The following is a 24,170-nucleotide window of genomic DNA, read 5'->3' as shown; positions in this document are numbered from 1 at the left end:
TTTTTATTCCTTGCCTTTGCTTGTCCGGCCTTGGGTATATACCACTATCTGCTCTTTTTGCCCTATTCTTGATTTTCCTGTACAGTACAGGCTTGATCATCATGGCGCTGTGGTACTCGCTAGGAATTGCGTTTTTTGCCGCTATAGGCACGTTTTTGTTTGTATGTTCTGGCAGTTAGCTTGTGGGTTGTTGAATTTGGTCGTGGTGGTTGCTGATTGCTGAATCTAGGGGTTCGACACTGGAATCGCGACAACAAGTGAGTCTGAGATACGATATGCTGGATATATCCCATAATCTAATCAATTGGCTATACACAGCCATCGCACATGAAAGCTGGATTGATTATATGAACCATCCGTCGGAAGGATTAACAGGAGCAGTACGTCGGGTCGGGTGTGTTGATGTACCTCCGAATCAAATTGCTAATGAACAATAGGTGGTTGCAGTCTATATTGCCGGTGAGGCATTAGGCGCGCTCACACAGACCTTCATTGGCGATAAACTCGGGCGCATTCGGTTTATGCAGTTGATGTGTGTGATTGTGACCATTGGTACTATCATCCAGACTGCTTCCGTGAACATCGGCATGTTTCTTGCCGGCCGCGTGCTAGCCGGATACGCTGTTGGGTGAGTCAAGCTTTTCATTAGTCCGATGCAATGAACTGAGAAGAATAATTCTGACATTCACTAGAGGATTGGTCGCTACAGTCCCGATCTATCTTAGTGAGATCTCTGATCCCCGTTTCCGTGGCCTGATCGGCGGTATTTCGGGTTGTGGTATCTCCTTTGGAACAATGGCGTCCAATTGGGTCGGATTTGCTTGTGGATATGCGCCTTATGGTGCTGTGCAATGGCGGTTACCTCTGGGCATCCAGATTCCATGGGGCGTGATCATGTTCATTGGTCTGTCGACTTTCATGCCTAACTCGCCGCGTCAGTTGATCCGAGTTGGAAAGATCGAGTTAGCCCTTAGCGAGTTTACTCGGATCCGGCGTGGGGCTGCTTCTCTTGAAGTGGAGGAGGAGTTTTCACTTATGAAGGCACAGATTGAGTATGAGATGGAGCGAGAAATTACCTCTTACCGGGAGATCTTCCGACTGTTCCGATCTCGAGTATTGGTGTAAGTTGTGATGGTGGACATGCCTAGGATTATGCTGACCGCTCTTCAGATCTATTGCCGTGCAGACAATGACGAGTTTGACTGGTGTCAATGTAATTCAGGTATGTGCATAACTATGAGATCCAATCACAGAGAAGGGTGCTGACTGTAACAGTATTACCAAAGTGAGCTCTGATCCAGAGGCGCAGGTCATATGCTTGGAAAGATACTAACTGCCGGTTGCTAGCTATTTTGTACAAGTCACTCGGCATTGGGTCGCACACTATCTTGGCCCTTGCTGCGGTCTACGGTACCGTTGCTTTCTTGTCCAATGCCATCACGACTAAATATATGACGGACCAGTGGGGCCGCCGCAAGTACGTGACCCGTTGGGCACAGCCTATCTGCATCTGATTTGATTAACGCTGACCCTGCATAGAATGTTAATCACTGGTCTGGCCGGCATCGTGCTGATTGAGATCTATGCCGCCGTGATGCAAATGGAGTTCCAAAATACCGACAACAAAGTCGGCAAGGGGTTCGCAATTTTGGGCATTTATCTATTCGTGGTTTGCTACTGTGAGTTGTTTGCCCCTGCGGGTGAGAGATAGAGTACTTATGCACCGTCCTACCCCCAGATGGTTTCCTTAACAGCACAACATGGCTGTACGGTGCTGAGGTCCTCCCTATCGCTCTGCGTAGCAAGGTGATGGGCATCGCAGCTGCCTCTCACTTCATTGTGAATGTTGCCAGTAAGTTGGAAAGTGCATTTGAAAATGGGTTCGACTGCTGACATCACTTCTTAGTCACCGAGGCTGGTCCCAGTGCATTCGCCAATATCAAGCAGAACTACTACTATGTCTTTGTGGCATGCACCCTTTTCTTCCTAGGCGTGGCATACTTCTTTTTCCCGTATGTGGCCCTCGGATATTTTCCACCCTAAATGGTCATAGCTAACATTGAACGCCCCAGTGAGACAAAGCAGAAGACGCTGGAGGAGGTTGCAGCAGCCTTCGGAGACAGGGTGATTCAAGCAGACGACGGCCCAAAGGGAGCTTCGGTAGTTGGCGGAGCGGACCACGTCGAGTCTGCTGCACAGCAGGCCTAATTTATCCTAGTTAGGCGACCACATGCACCTATATGACGTGGGAGGGGACAGCAATGAAGAATAATTTTAAAGTAATAGCATCCGTTCATCCGGGGGCTGAACGCACCTTCCGCAAGAAGAAGGTACCCCTACCATGTGGCTTTCGACAGTCTGGTATTTTAGCGTGTCCTAGCTTTGTTTTGATCTCTAAATCATCCTTAGTGGACAAGCGGACAAGAGCCGCGTGTGTCAGAAGGAAGCGAGGAATGGGGCGTCAGCCACATTGACTCCACATGCCACCAGACTATGCTTCAATGGATTGTCTCAAAACCTTTGGTAAACCTTCAACCATTCGAACCTTCCCCCTTTTCTCAGCCGCCCCAGATTAAGGATCTGAATTAAGATTTGTCGTTGGGATGGGTCACCCCTTATCCGATGCAGTCTTCCGAAAAACTCAATCGCCACGAGTCTGATCCCTGTCAATGACGATCATTTGGACAGAGCACATGGCCCCGCGGAGATAGATTGAATGTGTGCATCTGCACACGTACATGGCTTGAATGGAGCACTATTGACATCTGTGCATTTGTATCGGTGAAGATCCGGGGATGTCGGCAACTTTGTTCGGCTTGACCCTCTGGAATCCCAACTTTCAGGAACACGAGGCCCGAGCCCTCCCTTCGCTAAAATATACAATTTGCGGAATTCCACACATTTCCGCCATTCCTAGGGGTCTGACCATACGTAATGGGTCCTTCTCCTTGCAGACGATTGATTTGTGTTTCTGTACTTCGTAAACTCCACCGATATGATCTACCTTTATTGAAAGCATGGAGATCCCTTCCTTAATATCTGACCCAATAAAAAGATCGCGGGACAAGGCATGGAAGGACCGTGGAAAAGACGGAACAATAGTCCTGACAACACCCACGGGTTCAGGTGGATCTGCGACGTGGTTTTGTGTCAGAAATAGCCGGATCGAGTAAACTGTGTACAACACGAATCGTGGCGCTTGTTAACCTTGTTTTTTTTTTATTTTTATTTTTTCCCTGCTGAGGTTACCTGGGGCTGAAGGTTTCATATAGGCAACAGACTTTTTCTCCGTGTATGCAAGATCACAGCTTTCACAGAATACAGTCATCTAGTCACTCTGAACACGTCGACATGACCGCCTAGTTGTGGCGCGAGTGGCTGATATGCAAGTGAAATTTTCAACGTAGCGCGTCATCGGCGATTTGGCGGGAGATCTCATGCCCTACGAAGATCACCCGCTTGGACCTCCTGGGTGGCAAGGGACTGAAATTTTCATCGGGTGCGACTTCACTAATCCTTGGCATTTGAGATAATGAAATATGCATACCTTCGGTGTTTTTCTCCGGAAGTTTCTTGATACTATTTACACTTTACATAGTTTCGGTTTAGTCCCTTTCCCCCCGGGAGCCGAAGTCGGCTAAGGGTCCATGCGAATGTAACTGCATCAAAGATCGACGGATCGATCGGAAAGGTCTTGATACCCATCTGCCGCAAGGAATGCCGGGATTAAGTGGCATAATGTAGTGGACAGAGTACAATGCTCTACATACCATCGGATGGCTGACCCGCTCTAAAGAAAACCTTGTGCGGAGCCATCCGATGAGACCCGGTAAAAGATGTTTTCTAGAAGCCTGTCGGGATCCACTCCTGCAACATAAACGCCCCGTACTAGCATGGCGTTCTCGACTAGTTCGGAATGCTTCCAATTTGTCGTGCTTGACTAAACATCTCGAATAAAGGGGCAAATGGCAAGTTGTTCAGCTCCGGGTAAACGATCTGTTCCAAGGCTGTTAGGTTGCCTCCTTTTCGATTGCATGTTTTACAAATGATTTTTATTTTTTATTTTTAAAAAAACATTATTATTTTTCTTAATCCGGGGAGACATACAATGACGCTTTGTGCTTGTCTTTTCTACCTTCCTCCCCCAACTTTTAAAGCATCGTCCTTTCCCCCCCCACCCTGTCAAGAGCTCCAGCTTCAGTGGATATTCTTTCTACGATCCAGTTTTATTTGAACTGGAGACGCCACTGGTCCACTAGGCCCAGGCCCATCATCAAGTATCCATTTTTCGGACTGTCAATTGACTTTATGTCCGCTTGACAGAGTTTGCATTTCACCGCAACCTTAGAAACACGCAATACCATATTCAATTTTTTCTGGTTCTGGCCAGTGCACCCCGTCGCCGCTCATGTCTTCCTCCCGATCAACCGGGAAGCGCCTGCCCATCAGTTGTCAGGCATGTCGAACAAGAAAAATCCGCTGTTCCCGGGATGGACGGCCATGCCAAACCTGTGTGCGTCGAGGATTGGGTGCGGAGGATTGTATCTATCTCGGCCAACCTCGTCTGTCAACAGAGCAGTCACAGTCTGGAGATCCAAATGTTCAGAATGAACTATTAGCACGGATCCGCAATTTAGAAGCCCTCCTCCAGAAGCAAGTGCACTCGCAAGCGGGAACACCTGTTGCTGGCTCTCAGTCTCCACTTGGTGCACTCAGTGCCACTGGCAGCTTGTCGGATTCTGATGTTGGTGGGGGAATGGAGCGGGATTTGCGCAGTACTATGCTCGGTAATGTTGGCACTCTCCATACATCCCCATCAGGGCATGTTCGTTATGTGCCACTTGCTTCACAGTGGGAATCTGTTGTTGCTAAGAGCCCCGCTGCGGGGTGTTTGCGCGATTCCGACTCCGATATTGTAGACGACGATGATCTGCAGATCCCATTAGCTCGGAATGGGAGTATCTCCCGAGCTGAGCTTTTGGCCTTGTTACCACCAGGCCGGTATTGTGACACTTTGAAAGAGGTATACTTCCGTGTCTTTTCGCCGGTATGTCTTCCATAATATTACTTGACGGCTACCAAATCGCTAATGCAACTCTCCTTCTCCAGGTCTTTCATATTCTTCACGACTTGACTTTTGAAGCCGAGTATCAGCAATTTTGTCATGATCCTGGTAGCGTGTCAACCTCATGGCTCGCTCTTTTATTCGCCATTCTTGCTATTGCAATCAGTGCACTAGAGGATGATGATCCTTTACTATCCGATCTTGGCCGGGAGAGGACGGTCAGTCGAAACATCAAAGTGCTTTCAGCACGCTACCGGTCTGCCGCACTGCGATGTCTGGCTGCAGATGGTGTTATGACTCGGCATTCTATCAACTCGCTGCAATCATTGGTCCTCATAAACTATGCACGACTCCATCGTGGGCTGCCTTTCTGGACATTATTAGGATTTACCCATCATGTTGCCATCTCGATGGGCTGTCATCTAGACCCGGAGAGATTTGTTCTCGGTCCCATCGAGCGCGAAGAGCGACGACGAGTGTGGACAGGATTAATGATGCTTTACACCATCCACAACACATCTTTCGGCAGTCTGGATCAACATTTCATCAACCAGGATGTGAAAATGCCAGCCGATGTGGACGACATCGACCTTCTTACCTCCCCGAACGCCCCCACTTCCGATCCATCATCCTCCCCGTCCGCTAGCCGGCCTACACAAATGACCTACCTCCTGCTGAGCTTCCGACTATACAGAATCTCCACCAGGATCTGCGAGACAATTTTCACCTATCCACAAGCTTCCCGGTCTACCATCGCCCAGCTTGAAGCTGAACTGTTGACAGTGCGCGATCTATGCGATGCTCGGTATCAATCCGATAGCCAAGATCCACTCCCCGTGCATCACCAAGCCAACCTCAACATTCTATACGGCCAAATCCACCAACTGCTCCTCCTTCTTCTCCGTTCAAATCTCTGCCGATTCATCCAAGGCGAGATCACACCCGAGACTTGCGAATCACGATCCAGATGCATGGCATCCGCCAAAGCGTCTCTATCAATCTTCCAAACTTTACTGGAGTCTCCACAATTTGCCCCTTACAAGTGGTACACCAGCGGCCTAGGCAGTTTCAACGCCTTCCACGCTGCAGTCGTCCTTGCCGTCGGTCTCCTAAACCCAGAAAATGCATCAGAGTTCGACGAGATCAAAGAATCCCTGACAAAGGCACTGGACATGTTCGCTTCACTCTCTGTCCGAAGTATCTTCTGCAGTAAAGCAGTTCCAGTCGTTCGCCAGATCATGTACGTTCCTCACCCCACTGCCTTATTTGATAGCAGAACCACAGGACTGACCCATCCTCTTTAGCGAAATCACATCCACACAGTACCATCAAGCAAAGCTACAGTCCCAAACTCAACAAACCCAAGCCCAGATGTTTGCGACTTTGACACCTTCCATCTCGGCAGTTACGATGTCTGATAATTACACTCTGACACATGCTCAATCGCTATCTCCTGTTCCAACCGTTGCCTCCTCGACGAGTGAGCCGTCGATGCACTCTAGTTTTGGTATCAATTTGCATCCTCAGCATTGGATGGGTCCAACTTCTGTGCCGTGGGAAACGTTGAGTTCTTCAATGCAGTATGCATTTGAGTCTGACGTGGCATAACTATTACTGGATTTTCTTTTCTATCCTGATCTGATTAGTTTTTCCTTATTTTGGGTAAAAGTCTTGATAGGTGTTTGGGGGTGGTTGGATGGTTGGATTTGGTCATTTTACTATAGATTAGGTTTGGGATTTTACTACGTTGATGAGATCATGAAGAATGAATGATACCTATAATGATAGTCTTTTGATTTTCAGAAGAATGTGAGTTCGATATGGAATCTGCTATCAGATTTCATTTAAATTTATAAAAAGGGTTTACTTCTGTGCTTGTTCATGAACCTCTCTTCTGCACCTCACCTGATCGTAGCAACGACGACTTTCTTGATTCCGATGCAGATGGCCTTAAGCAGCGATTTTTTTCTAGCAACTATCAATGTGCACGACAACCTACGCGCTGGTCCGCAGTGGAGCCAGACCTTGCTTATTTTCATTTCTGGCGAGAGTAGCCACTCCTATCGCTGCTACCCCATCCAAGCAACCTGACCTACATCAAATCGGCGGCAAATGGTGAGAAATCTGGGCCTTATTTCATCGCCCCGTTGTTGTCTCTAATCCCGGCCTGTTTCCCCTGCATGGCCTGAAGGGAAGATCGTTTCATACTTTGTATCATCTGAAAAGATTTCCAGAAGTGCTCGGATTTCCAGCCAGCTGACCCAAAGGCCGGAATCTACTCACTTGCGTGTTTTGCAGCTAATTTAATGACTCAATTTATTACCAGATAGTATGCCTTCGGGTTTTCACGAAAGTTGTTACACAGTTGCAGTGTACGGAGTACGCTCCTACCCGTCGGATATGCAAGGCAAAACGTCATGCTGCAAAGCTTGAGTCACATCTCCATGACGGTGCTGTCATTTGTCGTCACCTGTATAACGCTGCAGGGACAAGCCCCTCGAAGGAGGACTGCAGTCTAGGGATAGGTCAATAACATAAACAAGGTATGCCTCAGCCCGATAACATATTATTTTTAACTTTCCTTGGAAAAAAAAAGAAAAAGTCTGGCACTCGGCTTTCGACGTGCCGGTTTCAGCCCTCCTTCGCGCCCTGTCGCACTAGTCTCCACATCGTGCAAATCGATAGGACCCTACTTACTGAAAGAGAGAAAAATCCATGACGTCATTGGAAAGCAGCACAATCCCGATACCCGCGCGTGGAGATTTCAAACTGGACTGGCGATAAGAAGACGGGCGCATTTTGAGTGGTTGCCGAGACTCTTTGTTTCCTAGGATGTTAGGTTGGAGTATCATCTTGTCTCGCGGAAATAGAATACTTGGTGTTGGCGATCCAAGGGAATCTGGAATCTTGCCGGGCGCTGCCATGTGCGGATGTCGGGCAGTCAGAGTGGAGACTTTCCACGTTCTTCATGATGCACGCGCACAGAAATCATCCCGTTGCTGCGGCATAGTAGATTATGGTGACGAGTCTGCCTTGTTGCATGAAGCGCCCGGTGTATGGATCCACACAAAGCGAAACCGTGGATTGGATAGCGGGAGGAGACGCGAGAACCTTGGAACTGCGGATTGTTTTTGTTGTTCTTGTCAAGACGTCTAAGCCACAGAGTCAGTAGTATAGTAGTATACACCGATGGGTTTGCCACAATTAAAAGTACCGATTGGTTTGTAATGAGGTCGAAGTCGGTGAAAAATAACAGAATCATCCTTCACGTGGCATTTGCCGTTTGTCTTTGCATTATCTACATAGAAAGTCGATTCTGTCACCTTCTCGTCTTTCTCTTCTTCAACCTCTCGTCTTTTCCTCAACATCTCATCACCTCGCCTGGACACTCTCTTTTGGGAGTCTTTCCTCGATTCCAAGCTTTCCATCCGGGCACAGTTTGGATTTCTCGGATACATTGGTCGCCCTCAATAACCCCACCATTATTGAGTGTTGCCTGCCGGTCAAGACAACTTCTCAGAACGCAACGCCAAAATCCGCCAGAAAATCTTCAGAGCCTCAGACCTAAAACAATAGGCTCCGCTGTTCTGCCCTACGCACCTTTGTCTTGGATCATTGCCTTCGATTGCCTTCTGGAAGAGAAGTGCCAATCGGATCCTTCGACTGTGTCCGCCCCGTATTCCTGCCGACATCATACGCTAGTCGATCACAGCCCTGCCCACCCCACTTATCTGCGCCCCCTCCAATTCCCTGCATTGCATCTTTCCTCCCGCTTCTGCCCCTCACTGCTTCTAGAGTCACTCCTGAAGTTTCAACTGTTTCTCTCATCATCCCAATTTACACAGCCCCTCATTTCCTCATACCTGTTGCACTTCCCATGTCGTACGTCTATAGAGAGCGTGAGCGCGACCGCGATTATGATGATCGCAACGTCACTATCAAGCGTTACGTCATTCCATCCGATGAAAGAGATGACCGACGAGAATTCATGATGAGTCGGGACGATTCCTACGGAGACCATGAGCTGGTCATTCGGCGCAAAACAGAACGCGAGGAACCTGTGTCGATTCAGCGCTACGAAAGAGATGTCGAGTATGAGCCACCTGTTCGTCGCTATGAGCGAGAGTATTATGAACGTGAGTCTTTTCAGCCTACAGTCTTCAGCCATCACACCAGGCCCTTCGGGCACCCAACACACCCGGACAGCCGGTTTTCACGCCCTTCTAGTCACGCTCAACAACTCACTAAATATGATCATGCAGCCCGCTACGTCAGCCCCCGCCAGTCTGAGTACGACGTAGACGAAGAGTACTACCGCCGCCGTGTGGATGACCGCCATTCCCGCCGAGATCTCAGTCCGGGCGATTCGGTCTCGCAGGTCAGCCGTCGCCGTGGTCGGACCGACTATAGCAGCGATGATGATTACTACTATCACGAAGAGACCCGCACTTACGATGGCGACCACCCCCATCATCGTCGCCACCTGGCAGAAGGCGCCTTGGTCGGTGCTGGTGCAGCAGAGCTGTTTCGCAGCCACCGCAAGCGTGAAGGCGAGGAAGTCAGCCATGGTATGGGCCACGCTGTAAAGACAGCTGGTGCTGGTGCATTGGGTGCAGTGGCTGTCAATGCAGCCTCGCATGTCCGTGATTACTACCGCAGCAAGAGCCGTAGTCGACACCGCGCTCGCTCATTCGACGATGATCGTTCTTCTCACCGTCACAGCCACCACAGCCATGGACGTCGCAGTCGTAGCCGCAGTCGCTCTCACTCCCACTCCCGCGCAAAGACCTTGATGGAGGTTGGCTTAGGTGCTGCGGCAATTGCCGCCGGTGTCGCGGCTTTGCGAAACAAAAAGAGCACAGATGAGCGTCGCAGCCGCTCTCGTACCCGTTCCCGTTCTCGAGCCCGCAGCAGCCTTCGCGCAGACAAGGACGACGCGAGCAGCGCGTCTCAGCGCAACAAGCACATCGCAGGCGCTGGCTTGGCTGGTGCGGCTGTTGCAGGACTCGTGGAGCATCACCGAAGCAAATCTCGTTCTCGCAAAGGCGAGCGCTCCCACAGCCGACTAAGACAGGCGCTTCCTGTGGTTGCCGCCGGCCTGGGAACCGCAGCTGCTACTGGCCTCTGGGAGAAGAAGAAGGCCGAGAAGGAAGGTAATGGGTCAAGAAGTCGTGGGACAAGTCGATCAGGCAGATCTCTCAGCCGTGGGGCCCCTGACAGCGCTTACCCTGACCCAACGCGCGACTCTGCAGGCTTGATCGAGTACGGGAAAGACCCTGTCACTGGCAGCATTCCTGCTGAGCACTACTACGGTGCTCCAACCGGTGCAGATGCTCCTTACTACTCGGATGGTGGAGAATACAGCCGTCGCCGGAGCCGCAGCCGCAGCCGCAGCCGCAGCCGTGGTGGCCGGCGCAATGACAGCTCCTCCGGCTCAGATCGGGGATCCCGTCGTCGACACAGAAAACACCGCAGTCGTTCGCGAGACATAGCTGGAGCCGCACTTGGTGCTACCGGCTTGGGTTATGCCGCACACAGATACTCCCAATCTCGGGAGCGGAAGAAGGCTGAACGGGAACAAGATAGGGCTCGTAAGTTCGTTTAAAATCCTGCCATTTACAGTCACGTCAACCTTGAAGTTACCATACTGACAGACCTGCAGGGTATGATAACGTTATTCACCACGATCCCTACGAGGAGTCTTATGATCCAGAGCCTTACCCTGCTTCACCTCGTCCCGGCCCCAACTACCAGGAGCCTCCAGCCAACTACTACCCCAACACCAATAGCTTTCCCCCGCCTCCAGGATCCACGACAAACTTGAATCAGACGCCTCCACCTAATGCATACAATCCGGCGGACTACCCACCTCCCCCCGGTGCAGCACCGCAGCCTCAGCCATACAACTACGGAGCACCAGGTCCAGGAACCGAGCAGTATGCCCCACGGCCAAGGAGGGTTGATGAGAATGTGAGTGCCCAGCAGCGCTCCACCCTACCCACTGATCACCACACGTACGATGGTGGGTTCATTAAAGCGGGTCTGGACCGCAAGGCACAGTAAAGCTAACATGTTATCTTGTAGGTCTAGCCAATGAGTCCCAAATAGGCAAAGCGAATTCTTTACCGCGACCTCGCAGCCAAAGTGAATCGCCTGCATCTAAATCCGTCTCATTCAATCTGGATTCAGATAATGGGCAACTCACTGATCCCGGCTATGAAACGGAGGACAGTGACTCCACCATTGAAGATGGACGTAATCATCAACGCCACCGTCCCCGACGCTCCTCTTCTGTGCCTCATCCCCCTATGTCCCATGCCCGTTCCCCTAGTCACTACCCCGGTCATGCGAACTCCCAGCGCCATTCTTCAGCCAGTTTAAAACCATACAAAACCCAAGAGCAAGACTCCGACTCGACGATTGAACTCCCTGAGCGATTCGATAGAAAAGGTCGTCTGCTCAAGGAAAAAGAAGATGATCCTACTGTCGCAAAGATCGAGGACTTTATCAATCGGTTCACAAAGGTCCTATTCTAGACGGTTGTGATTTTTCTTTGTTCTCGAGAGGTTTGGGGCTTGGTCATGGATAAAAAAAAAAGATTTCCGGATCTGGTGCTATGTCTTTTTGTGTTTAGGCAGGCTTCCATCTATTCTTTGTCCCCACTGTGATGCCCCTTGATCGTTGTGCTCTTGGTCAGCTTGCAATGTTTTTGTATCTTTTACCTATTTGCCTTTATTTCCTTGGTACATTTTTTTTTTATTATGACCTGATGCTGCGCTCAACGATTACGAATTATGAATTCCAATGCTCATATAGCACAATGATCTTACTTTTTCTTTTTTTTTTGTTATTTTTTCTTTACATCTTGTCTCAATAAATGTAAGCGTTCTTGGGCTCCCCAGGAGGTTCAATCCGATGCCTCCTTATCAGGGTCTCCAGGACTTCAAGGTTGAGTATCTAAATCACCTGTGAAGCATTGCTAGCTGGAGGAAGAGCCTTGAACCTTGGAAACTTTCAAGATTCACCTGCCACCTGAGCACCTGCCATCTACCTATAGTCCTCCAGAGGGTTCTAGATACCTGCATCTTCATAAATCGAGCGACTTCCCTAGATCCTAGTTACATTGAAGGCTCGGATACCTACTGGAATACATGTGTTTCAAAATGAAACACATGCTTTTTATGTATGAGGTATAGCGTCATGATATGACCTAACATCTACCAGGGTAGTTGAATTAAAGAACCAGTTTTAGACTCAGGTTGCATTGGCATGTAGCACAAGAACCCAATTTTGTCTCCGACAACTAATTTGCTTGAATGAAACAACATGGAACCATCTAGACATGTCAGTATCGAGCTAGGTCTCAATACCTCCAGTTGTCTAGAACGGCGTAGATGGATTAGGTGTAAAAGGCGCCGAAAGCGAAGAGGTTTGCATTGATGAGATTAGCTACCAAAATATATAGTGGTCTTGCCATATGTTCTAGAATAAAGCTTCAATGTTATATGCGCGCCCTAATTCTCCTTGAACGATTATACTCGAGACAAATGACAAGCTCTCACCAAAGTGAAGGTGACAGTGTGGCTGCATGTCTCATCCAAATAAAAGCCTCACTCACCGACTTTATCCTGTTTCACATAGCCAGAAACAGCTTGTAGAAGTCCTGACTCGCAAACTGTACCCAATATTTGCACAAATACATACTGTACATTCAAACATACGGTATCTGAAAAACGCAAACCCAGAGTCGACCCCAATTTTCAACCAAAAGTACCTAGTGACACGTTCCATCACCCCAAACCCACCCAAAAGTATGGTACATCATACTCCCACCACTCACCTCGATCTCCCAATAAGCATATCAGCCATGCCAGGCCAAAGTCAGATTCAATCGGCTCTGCAAGCGAGAAATCAAAATCTCCGTGAATAAGTGACTGTAACGGCGGCACGGGTTGGAAAAAGCTGTCCCTAAATAGATCCTGTACATGTCGGGTGTACATAGCCGGCCTTGTTCGGCCAACAGGCGGCCATGATCGCAGATCTCACGCGGAAAATGTGATGAATCAGTTTGGTGAGTGCTCGAACTGGCGAGTCGGTGGGGTGGAGTGGGTGATGGGAGGGGGTTGGTTGCGCCCAGACCTCTTGCTGAGCACTATTGTCCGATGACTTTAGGGCTTGGGTTCTGAGCTATGGACCGGGATCCTGGATTTGGGATTTGTTGGTACTTTTTGCTCGGGTTGATTAAGAGATCCAGTGTGAGATAGGGGGTTTCATTGGGAGAACACGAAGGCTACGGACTAGAGAAGGCCAAATGTACAAAAAATACAGAGGGATGTGGGGCACGTGGATGGATTCCCCCCGTAACTTTCCACTGTACGGGGTTCGCTTATCGCGACCGGCGGTCTGTTCTGATTTCTCCCCGTACGTTCCTTGTGCTCGGGTCAGGCGAAGATCGCTTACAATGCAGTTGTGATATCAGACCCCTGGAAGTAGGTTTTTCTCTAAGAGGGGTTGATGCATTGAGTACAATTGCGATGCATAGGCAAGCTTCAAAACTACCGGTCAATTTCTTCTCCTTTTGGAAAGCCTAATCGTCGAGATAGATCTGCTGCATCATGTTTATGTATTCTGAGGACCGGGTTTGCCCAGTTTATGTTGAAGCATCGGGGGCTAAATCAAGGCCACGCATGTAGCTTGTACCAAAGATAATTTCATGTTTGGCAATCTTCATGACTTTGTCCACGGAGTATTATTACCGAGAACAAGCCTCAAACAACGCACTGGCACAGAGAGTACTGTTTGATTGAAATCAACCACCCGATTTCAACCGATGCCAACTCCCGAGCGACTTCTGCATGTATATCACAGCAAGTAAGCCACTGCGCGAACCATCGAGTTCACTGGACTTTTGACAATCAGCTCAGTCCAGTTTGAAATTGACACGAGGAAAAGGGGGGCGATGTTACAGTAACAATTCGCCTCATTACGAAATTGGGGATCACAATCTTTTCTTGTACTTTTGTTTGACTCGAATGTCTGATCTTCCAAAGCACCATGCTCGAGCCCTTCCCTTACGAAGGACGGGCTGCCATGTGGAACAATGACGAGCTCATGCCCGGACAAGGGTCAGAATGGGAATAGTTCGTACTTTTGCAAACGCCATGTGCGTTCTACAGTAGGGAATGGGGGAAAAATCAAGGGAAAGCTGCAACATCGTTGACAGGACGTTAAGCGCGAAATTTGCATCACTCCCTATAGTACTGAAGTCAGAATTAGAACAGAATCCCAGCGGATCCAACCCGATGATGACTTGCGTGAATCTTGTACCCGCGGGTTTGGAAGCCCCGGGAGGCGGGCTCTAGTGTGCCCTCGAGCCGGGTCTGGGTTTGGGTTTGGGTTTGAATTTGAACTTCTCCCCATTCTCCACTTCGGCAAGGTGCGATGCAAAAAAACCAGTCAAGGGCGGCTCATAGAGAAAGGTTTATTAAAAATTATAAAAGCATGACTGGACCAATGGCCAACTCCAAGCAAGTACCCGATTTCCAACCCAGTGGATCTTTGTTTGTTTTGATTCTGCAACTCGAGTTGCAATCTTGATGCCGCACAGGTTCTCCGCTAGGGTGCCTGCAAGATCCCCGACTCAGTTTCCCATTTTATTATGGTTCCCCTTGCAGTAGAGTGAACAGACCAGCCGTTCTTGTGAGCCTAAATCCTTGACCCTGTTGCTGGTTCTTCACGCCTCAAGGGGCTGCAGTGTAAGGAGGCTGATATGCAAAAACCCTAATCGAAGGCGCCAGGGCTCAGTTAGGTGCGTGAGAACAGGAGAATCTTGTACTGAGCAGTTTGTCCTAGATTTGTATACATTCTAACCGCACGGATCACGTCAATCAAATGCTCTAGTCGGTGTCTTTGGCCACATGGATTATGGACCACGTGGGGACGATATGCCCCAAGGATCTCATTGGATAAACATGAAACTTGCTATATCGGGCCCGTACGACCTGTCAATTTCCCCTCCGGTAAGGCAACGGGGATCAAAAAAGAAAAATGTCGTCAGAACCAACCAGATGTCGCGAGTTCCTGCGCTGTACCATTTTTACATATCACATTTTCGATGAAATTGTATTTCAAGGATACAGTACACGACCGTGTTAGCTGCAAGAAATCAGGGAGAAAGAGTGGCCTGCACGATGGAGAAATTGAAACCAATGTCTTGTATTCATTTCATTTGATGTTTATTTGATATGTCTGTCATGCACTCTGCCTGGGCGCAGCAAATTCCATTCCATCAATCACAAAGCTCGGAAGAAAACAAGGTCGAACCCGCTGTCATGACTAATGATTCTCAGGGAAAAAGTTGGCAGACAGAAGACTACACGTCGCTCCAGGGTCTAGAATTATCCAACCTCAGGTTGAGCCGACATCCGATCTATTCGAAAAGCGAATCAGAGGTCCGCATCGCCGATCAAGATGTTGATAATCATGGTCGATGGACGGTTGCATGGCTCCATCTCCTTTGACATTGGTCAGTCATTTGACGCGTAGCTCTCCACTCTCCGGTATGCCGGGATCTGAATCTGAATCTGAATCTGAACCTTCATGCCATACGGAGATACACTTCCATGCGGGGGTTGGATCCAGAGATTCCTTCCAAGACTTTCTGGGGCGATCGTCGCGACTGGCATGGCCCCCTTGGGGGTGGAGTATGGGGTCTGGGGAGCAATCCCATACACCATGGACAGCAGGAAAGCCGAGATGAGAATTCCGACTTTTGTGACTTGCACTTACAAGGATCTCTGGAGAGATTTGTCATGACCAGCACATCCCTGTTCAAAGTGTTCTTCTGGACAACATTCATAGCTATAATCATCTGCATCGTCGACCGCCACTACCGCAGTATTGTAGATCCAGCAGCATATCTCCTGTCTTGGTATTGACGCTAGGACTTGAGACCTGCTTTGGGCGTCGCGCATCCAACCCCTACCGCCATCAAGATCTAATGTGACATCCCGCGGCTATGGACTTGTGCTATGTAGCATACCTATATCGTAGACCTGCGGAAATGCCTGTGCGAAAGATGATCATCTGCTGCATCGGCACGCATTCCACCAGTCTTGTGAGCCCCATACCTGTAGCTCATTGGACATGCAGTGGAGACTTCACCTGCATATCAGTGTGTCTGGTGTCTACGGATGATAGAATGCCAGAATCCATACATCATACAACGTACCTGTGCATGCACCAGGTCATGAACGGCATCGGAAGGAGTCCAAGCAGGATGAAAAACACTCATGTCGATATGTCCGGTTCTAGCCGCACTGCATCACTCCAGTTGGCGAACTATCTCCGCGGACTTTTTTCTTTCAAAATTTTTTTTTTTTTCATGCCGTTTCAAATGGACTTTGCATTTGTTGAATCTGCGGAATGAATCTCCAGATTTCGCCCTACGTAGAGGGCTTATCCCTTGCATTACCGAGTTGGTCCCCTACTAAACTCTATCATCGCTAGATGCGTAAACACTGTATCCTGCATGGCGTGCAGAGCACAGAAGAGCGTACGTACTGGTCACTAGTTTCATTCTTATCCAACCGTGTCCCTGAGTCGGCTTCAGACCGGATGGATTTGCAAGCGTGAATATTGCAAATTCGATGCGTACTTTCTTGTATCGGTCCTGGCGCTGGTACCTGGGTGTATTTTAAACGGGGCTTATGTGATAGTACATCAATATACCGTACACCGGTCCGGTCTAGTGTGTTCTGGGGTTGGGGCCCAACACTAAATTTCGGGCAGGATGCGCCCAACCGGGCCCAGCGGAGAGGAACATAGAGATCTGAAAAATTCGATCGTGGAAAGATAAGGCAAGTGTTTGTTGCCTTACTATATCGGAATTGGGAGGATGGGGAAGTCTACAATTTAGAGATTGGGCGCTGTACAGCCTCTTAAGGTAAAGTGACGAATGATGAGAATCAAAGACTTACCAATAACAAACCCACCTCACATCTTATCTCGCACAGTACAGGTGAGCCCCAAACTAGGATCGGTTGATTGATAATTTGATTTGGCCTTAATTTCTTTTTCCCACAGGGACTGGATGGAGTTCTCCACAAACCCAAGACGGGCCGAGTCAGAACTATTGTACTGTAACCAGCCGCGAATGCGGGTATCATGTCCATCATCGACTCCACCACACAATCCTGCTTTCTGACTGGATGACCAACAGTCTATTAAATCCGGACATGATGACAGCGCGCGTAAACGGTTGAAAGAAGCAAAGAATGGAATTCATCCTGCCCCGCGTTGGACTCGTTCCAACGGGCCGAGAAAAAAAGAAAAGAAAAAAATCGTGATGATCCCCGGGACCAAGGTTCTGTGCTACTGTTGTCCTTCCACTTGTGCGGGTTTTTATTTCAAAATTGAATTTTCGGTTGTTGGGTCTTTTGAATGTTGCGGTCTGATATCATTCGGGGATGGGACATCGGTGATTGGTATGAAGCATACCCACATCGCCCATGAAGTCATTTCCTGCGGTGTATCCATAGCCGGGGGTTTTTTATCCCCAAGTTCTAGCGCTTCCATGGAATCTTCACGGGGAGTGATTAGGCCGTTTCGCTCCGCACACTTGGGATCCCACTGGAGTAAAAATAAGTAGGCCCGGATCATATGTTATAGCAATGTGGTACGGTACACCTGTCAAAAATGTCACCTCTGGTTAATTCCCGTGGATCAGTGCGGGTGTGCCTGGTAATTACAATACCCTTCCCACCACACGCGTTTCAGCTCATGTTGACCTTGATCTACACCATTCTCCCGGTGTTCTAAATTTCGAACCAAATGTTTTCGAGAACGCCGATCTGAGTGGACCCTGATGGTTCAAATCAGTCCAATAGAGTTTGCCACACAGGACGTTGTTTGACGCCCCTTGCAAGTGAATTAAACCTCCAGTGCTTGGGCCGATATGGGCTACCAGTATAGGTTGTCTGATCGCGAGGAATTGGCAGCGATAGACTCCAGTGGCGCGGACACAATTGACAAGATGGACGAGTGTTAAGATTTCCCGAGAACTAGGCTCCTGGGAAACGATCCCTGTCTTGTTAAGCGTCATCGGGCCTCTTTACGCTGCTAGCAATTCAGCTATGATTTCCCTGTGGTCCCCACACGCGGAGATCCTCCGGGACGAACTTCCTGAAACTTCTCATAGCGTAAGATTACCGGGAGAACGGAGGAAGACCGCAGCAGGGTGAGAGCCTAGCCTCAAAAAGCTGTCTGGCTGAAGAACTGGTCTTTAATTTAGAATGAATCAATGGGGCTAGACAACCGTGGCTGAGTACATATGTTAAGATCATAATATTTTGCTAATTCCGAATTGGTTTTTCTCTCCTAATGCATTTCCCCAGCTGAGTACCCAGTGAGACCCACTTGTCATTCGGGAGGCAAATTAAAAAAGAAAAAAAGGAAAGGAAAAAGAAAAAAGAGAAACAAAAACAGAAAACAGAAAACAGAAAACAGAAAACAGAAAACAGAAAACAGAAAACAGACGGAAAAAAAAAAAAAAAAAAAACCCAAGATGGAAACCAAGAGTAAGAAACGGGAGACCTGTCGACTTTCAACAGCTACTTTATAACGAAAGAACTGTACACCGATCTGGACGAGCCTTCTCTATGTGAGAAACTCTCTGCGAGGATCCTACATGAAGGGAGAGCAATCCAGGGAGGGGCAAACAGCTCACAAGATGTGTCGATCTCCGTAATTATACGATTAATTATCCATCCCCTCCCCAGTTATATTTTCTCTTTTCCTTCCTTCTCGAGTCCCGAGTAACTGGAACCTCGTTTTCGGATCCCCCTAAGCCTTGAAGACACTTGATCGACCCGACAGCTTGGCTTAGCTACATCACAGGCCCCTGTTAATTTGAAGGCAGATCACAAGTCCCAGGTACGTCACCGCGTTACCATACCAGTCGCGTATCCACTCTCAGGTCCATGGTACGGATACGATACACCCCTCCTTCTGGTCTTTACCCAAACTCTTTTCTTCTGTACTTTCTGTACTTTCAACCTGCGATCTATCTGATACGGTGGAGCCTTGGTTTTATTTGATTTCTTGTTTTTTCTGTACGATCTTAGAAAAAGCGCCCCTGGTCCGATCTCGACAGTATCTGATTCTTTCTCTGTTTCTAGCCGCGCCACCCCCGGTTCCTCCGTACAAAGAAAGCTCTCCAACACCGAATCCACTTCGGCGTGAGCCCATTTTTGCGACCTAATCTTCCGAAGAACAAAGAAAAAGAACAAAAGAACAGAACGTGTTCCGGTTTCTAATCGGCATACCCGCATACTGCCACAGGTCAACGCGGAGCTTCCAAGCTTCCTCTTGCGCGCGACATCGAAAGCTTCCCCTCCACTCCGTCCTCGTCCCCCAGGTTCTAGTCGCAACTCCGTCATGTGTGCCTAAGCGGTGGATCATCAAGCTATATTGCTTCTGAATAACGGTACCAACACTCCTCAAAAAGCGCCGGTCTTATTGGTGCCTGAAGATGAATGCGCCTGACACCAGTTTCAGATCCTATTTGACAACGACTCAGACGTGACCTTGGCATATTCCCCCCCATGAATCGCTTACAAACTGAGGGCCACCATGCCCCGGGTCCGCATGGGGTCTATGAGGGTGCATATCGCGCGCCATACCCTCCCCCTCCGCCCTACGATGCCCAGGAGCCACGTCGTTTGTCCGCGCAAGCCCACCCGCATCCCCCACCAGGATTTCCCGTCAATCCAAGCCGCCAGCTACCCCAGCTTCCGGAAGATGGACCTTATGGCCGCCCAAATAGTATGCCAAATGGAATTAGCAATGGTCTGCCAGCACCTTCACCACGTCAAGGTCTTCCGGAGCCGGGTCCCATACACACCGGATATCGCCCACCGATCAATGGATCCCCGCATGAGGCTTCGCCACAGTCTGCTCCGGCGGACTATCGCGCACGTATGAGTTATCAATCCAACGAAGGATCTATACCTAGTGAATCGACCCCGCCCATCTCTGTGCCGGCCCATGCACCACACTACGTTTCACCAGCTGCACAAGTCCCCGTTGGCGCATCGTTTTCTTATGACCCAGGGTACGCGCAGAACCCTGCATTTGGAGCCCGCCAGCAACAACAGCGTAAGGCGGCTCGAGCGACACAAGTCAGTTTCTTATATTATGCCCAAGGAAAGAAATAGCATTTGCTGACAAGATCAAGGCATGCGATCAATGTCGCGCAAGGAAAGCCAAATGCGATGAAGGACGACCGGCTTGTAGCCACTGCAAAGAAAATAGCCTCTCTTGCGTGTACAAGGAAGTGCCGCCGCACAAGTCTGTCTCCTTCCGAAATGGTGATGTGATCAAATACTGACTTTTCCACAGGCAAGATAAGGGAGCTCAAGTACTCCTCGATAGGATCGATAAATTCCAGGACAATACTCAGGACAACTTTGATCACCAGAACTCGAAATTGGACGTATCGACTGCAAAAGTGGAAAACAGGGTAGAATCGATGCGAGAGGAGCTCAGCAGGAAGCTGGACAGCTTGGACCACAACATAAAGCTTCTCTTGGGCATCCCTATACAAAAAGCGAATCACCAACCACACTTGCTTGAACAGTCTTTTAAGGTTGAGTCTCAACTGACAAAGCCGGAGATCCCTAACGAGAGTACATCTTTTCCGCCTCCAGGATTACCGGCAGATGATATTCCAGCCCTCGCTGATGATTTGAAAAAAGATGACGGCGAGGGCGAGTTGTCCATTCCTGTGGAGCACACAACTGCGGCACACAAGCTTCTGATGTGGCCCTCCATTCAAGGACTTCTCAGTCCGCACAAATACGATGCGGATTATGTGATGATATTAGAAGAGAGACGTGGTCTCACTAGTATCTATGGACAGGGTGAGAATTCGTACACCGCTGACGATACACAACTGGCTTCTGCTATCAACAACTGGGACCGTAAGGGTTTGACCGAAGATGGAATTTCCATAGTCCAGGGCGGAGGAGCAGCACATGACTTGGACGCAGAAATCGACCGACATGGCCTATTACGCCTCGATGCGCACACCGCAGATCGCTACTACCGGAGTTACCTTACTCATCTGCATAGGCTTCATCCATTCCTCGACCCATCAGTATTGACACGTCAAATCGATGAATTTTGTCGGATCTATTGTCCCAGCCCCTATGAACGGGACCGAATGAATACCATGTGCCGGGACAACCCAGGTGCTAAGCGGAAACGTTCCTATGATGACATGGATGGTGTACGAGGTGCTTCTGTTGACCCTACTGCTCCGACTTCTCGACCCCGCGTTGGCAAGAACATTGATACCGCTGTGATTTTGTTGGTCTTTGCCCTGGGAGCTATTTGCGAGGCCAAGTCACCGGTACCAGGGCCGATCACAGACGACAAGGGCAGCTATATGGACCAGTACATTCCTGCTCCCTCGCTTCCTTTACCACAAAGTGTGCAAAAAGCGAACGGCACGCAATCGTACGCAGGCCTCTCCCCCGCCGATTCAGACATACTCATTCCGCCATCATACACCAATACCGCCCAAAGCGCAGCCTCGTCATTTTCGTCCACGGCAGGAAAGGACACTACCGGGATCAACCTTTCAAGGCGACACATCTCCACCTCTCAAAATGAGTATGGCAAAGTCAAAAATCTCCAGGTCATTCCGGGATTGGCTCTTTACGGATATGCTACGCAAATCTTGGGTCCTCTGCAAGGAGGAGTAGAGCTGGAACACGTACACGCAGGCTTGCTTGCTGGTCTATATGCTGGACAACTGGCTCACCCTTTCCAAAGTCATGGCTGGATTTCCCAGGCTGCTCGTGCTTGTCAAGTTCTTGTGCGACAGCGGCGGTATGAGAGGCTGGAAGAGGGCCATGTGAAAGACATGTACAACTTCGCCTACTGGACCTGTCTACAACTCGAGAGTGATCTCCTCGCGGAGCTCGACATTCCTGCTAGTGGGATCTCACGATCCGAGGGTCGGATCACTATTCCCAAGGGGAAACACACCATGGTCCCAGGTGGGATTATGTCACCAGATCCCATGCTGATGTTCTTCTACTCCGCGCAAATCCATCTCCGCAAGGTTCTCAATCGTGTTCACACCGACCTGTACAAAGTTGAAAGTGAGTTTCCTGTGTGAGTGTCTTTTGATGTGATCTTTACTCACCCCTAAATAGAAGCCGACGAAAAGCGGTGGTCATCAAGCGTGCAGAAAGCTCTTAGTGTGAACCTCGACCTTTGGCGCACCAGCCTTCCAGATTCTATGACGTGGAGTGACTCTGACCCACCAGCTACTGAAATCAATACTGCTCGTATGAGAGCAAAGTATTATGGAGCTCGGTACATCATTCATCGACCACTATTATACCACGCTCTTCACTACGGTCAGCATGGTGCGCGGGTGGATGGACGTCGCGTGGAAGCCTCTGTGGATTCCCCCACCAGCTCCGCAAACACCTCATCCCAGCAGATGTCACCATCTATGACTCAGAATCCCCGGGCCCAACCCATGACACGCATCATGAGTGATATGACTAGCACACCAAATGATGCTTCAAAATACTTCCCGAATGGGTTGCTTAAACCCACTGTGAAGTACCGTGATCTTCCACCGCAACTCCGCCAGGCCTGTAAGGCCTGTATCGAGTCTGCGATCCAGAGCACACAGGCTTTTGATAGAATCGAAGACCGCCTTGTGGTGACAAATATCTTTGGAACCGCTCACGCGTGAGTTCAGATCGTATCGTACACGCAAGGGAAGATCCAACTAACGCTTTTTTCCCCCCCTCCAGACAATTCGGTAACATGCTAGTCCTGTCAGCGACTTACAAATCCAGTCTCAGTGACCTCGTCGACGCATCACTTTTAGAGCGACTCCTCCGACGAACAATCCATTTCCTGTTACGTAGCCAGCATATCTCGCCAACACTCCGAGCCGATGCCAGGATCTTGACAGAGATTTACGAGAAGATTTTCGAAAAGACTTTCCAGCCTAATGCGGCAGTTGATCCACTACCAGAAGCGTGGCCATGATTGTTCGAGTTATTATTCTGTTATATTCTTTGTTCTATGTTTTTTTTCAGTTTTAGCCCACAGCGGCCTACGGTGTACAATGGAGTGATCGCATCTTCACACATCCACCCCAATATACCCTTATTTCTTGAGTTAGTGGACACTTTTCGATCCCAACTTGGGTGGACTTGTTTTTGCATTTTTGGTGGCTCTGATACGCGGCCTAATTTCATGGATATATGCTCTAAGTGGGGATACCAGTGTGGCCGTTATATTGCATCTTGATAAATCATCATCGTCATCATCGTCATCATCATCATATCATCGTCGTCCTCATCTTGATTACCATGTTTCTGTTTCTCTATTTGGGGCGCATTGTGTTACGTTTTGTGTTGTCTTCGACCTCACGGCAATATCCCTGGTCGGCTTGGTGTCTTTTTTTTCTCTCTTGAATCTTCTCTTTATTCCGACCATATTCCCCAATGAGAGTCCTTTGGCAATCCGATTTTTAGTGTCATTTGTATGCTCCCTTAAGGTTTTGATCATGTCTTAGTAAAGGTATTTGGGGTTTGATCATGCTGCGAATGCGGGCGGTGTTTTTACGGAATATTTGCAGAATTGAAACATTTTCTTGGATGATATTACTACCGATTTATACAACTTGGAAATGAAATGGCGTGTCGATGTCATTGCATGAGCTAAAACCTATAACTTCAAGATTAATAGGGTCACATCATAGAATTTTGCTAATTCGATAAGTGAAATCACGGCTCGGTTCTGCAGAAGATTCCATGGGACTTATGAAACAGCGATCACCCGCTCAAATGCGGCAAATGGAAAGCGCTGGGAAACCATTGACGATCGTGCAGAGATTTCGGGTCCGCACTGACGTGGTCCAACTCCGTACCGCAGACAGTATCTCGACCCGATCTGCACTCCGAACACGCATACCAGGAACGCAGAGTGGGTCGGCTGAGGAATTGCGAGCAGATGGCCACAACTTATATTCATTCAAAAGAATCTGATTGGCTAAAATGCGGACCCTACT

General features: G+C 49.0%; 4 protein-coding genes across 4 annotated transcripts; all 4 read left to right on the top strand.

Annotated features, from left to right (window-relative positions):
* Positions 1-101: 101 nt before the first annotated feature.
* hxt8 (uncharacterized protein) lies at positions 102-2,208 on the top strand (the record flags this gene model as incomplete). Its single annotated transcript, XM_057111979.1, has 12 exons — positions 102-161; positions 230-257; positions 319-380; positions 438-628; positions 693-1,121; positions 1,171-1,222; positions 1,276-1,285; positions 1,348-1,477; positions 1,540-1,679; positions 1,739-1,852; positions 1,907-2,012; positions 2,073-2,208. 12 exons carry the CDS (start codon positions 102-104, stop codon positions 2,206-2,208), a joined length of 1,458 nt encoding a protein of 485 aa, XP_056976716.1.
* Positions 2,209-4,390: 2,182 nt separating this feature from the next.
* Positions 4,391-6,673, top strand: N7484_001558 (Zn(II)2Cys6 transcription factor; the record flags this gene model as incomplete). The annotated part of the gene is made up of 3 exons (XM_057111978.1): positions 4,391-5,047; positions 5,110-6,305; positions 6,370-6,673. Coding segments are annotated over 3 exons (2,157 nt in total), but the record flags the coding sequence as incomplete, so codon positions are not given.
* A 2,269-nt stretch (positions 6,674-8,942) lies between these two features.
* N7484_001557 (DUF3824 domain-containing protein) lies at positions 8,943-11,601 on the top strand (the record flags this gene model as incomplete). The annotated part of the gene is made up of 4 exons (XM_057111977.1): positions 8,943-9,201; positions 9,328-10,656; positions 10,728-11,087; positions 11,150-11,601. The coding sequence occupies 4 exons, from the start codon at positions 8,943-8,945 to the stop codon at positions 11,599-11,601; spliced, it is 2,400 nt and encodes a 799-aa protein (XP_056976714.1).
* Positions 11,602-19,668: 8,067 nt separating this feature from the next.
* clcA (putative C6 finger domain protein) lies at positions 19,669-23,143 on the top strand (the record flags this gene model as incomplete). The annotated part of the gene is made up of 5 exons (XM_057111976.1): positions 19,669-20,244; positions 20,301-20,413; positions 20,465-22,233; positions 22,288-22,837; positions 22,903-23,143. The coding sequence occupies 5 exons, from the start codon at positions 19,669-19,671 to the stop codon at positions 23,141-23,143; spliced, it is 3,249 nt and encodes a 1,082-aa protein (XP_056976713.1).
* Between the last annotated feature and the right edge of the window lie 1,027 nt (positions 23,144-24,170).

The sequence above is a fragment of the Penicillium longicatenatum genome, assembly GCF_028827895.1.
Source record: "Penicillium longicatenatum strain IBT 33135 chromosome Unknown contig_1_segment0_segment0, whole genome shotgun sequence".
Classification (NCBI taxonomy): Eukaryota; Fungi; Ascomycota; class Eurotiomycetes; order Eurotiales; family Aspergillaceae; genus Penicillium; species Penicillium longicatenatum.
This window is presented reverse-complemented; position numbering and strand designations above follow the sequence as displayed.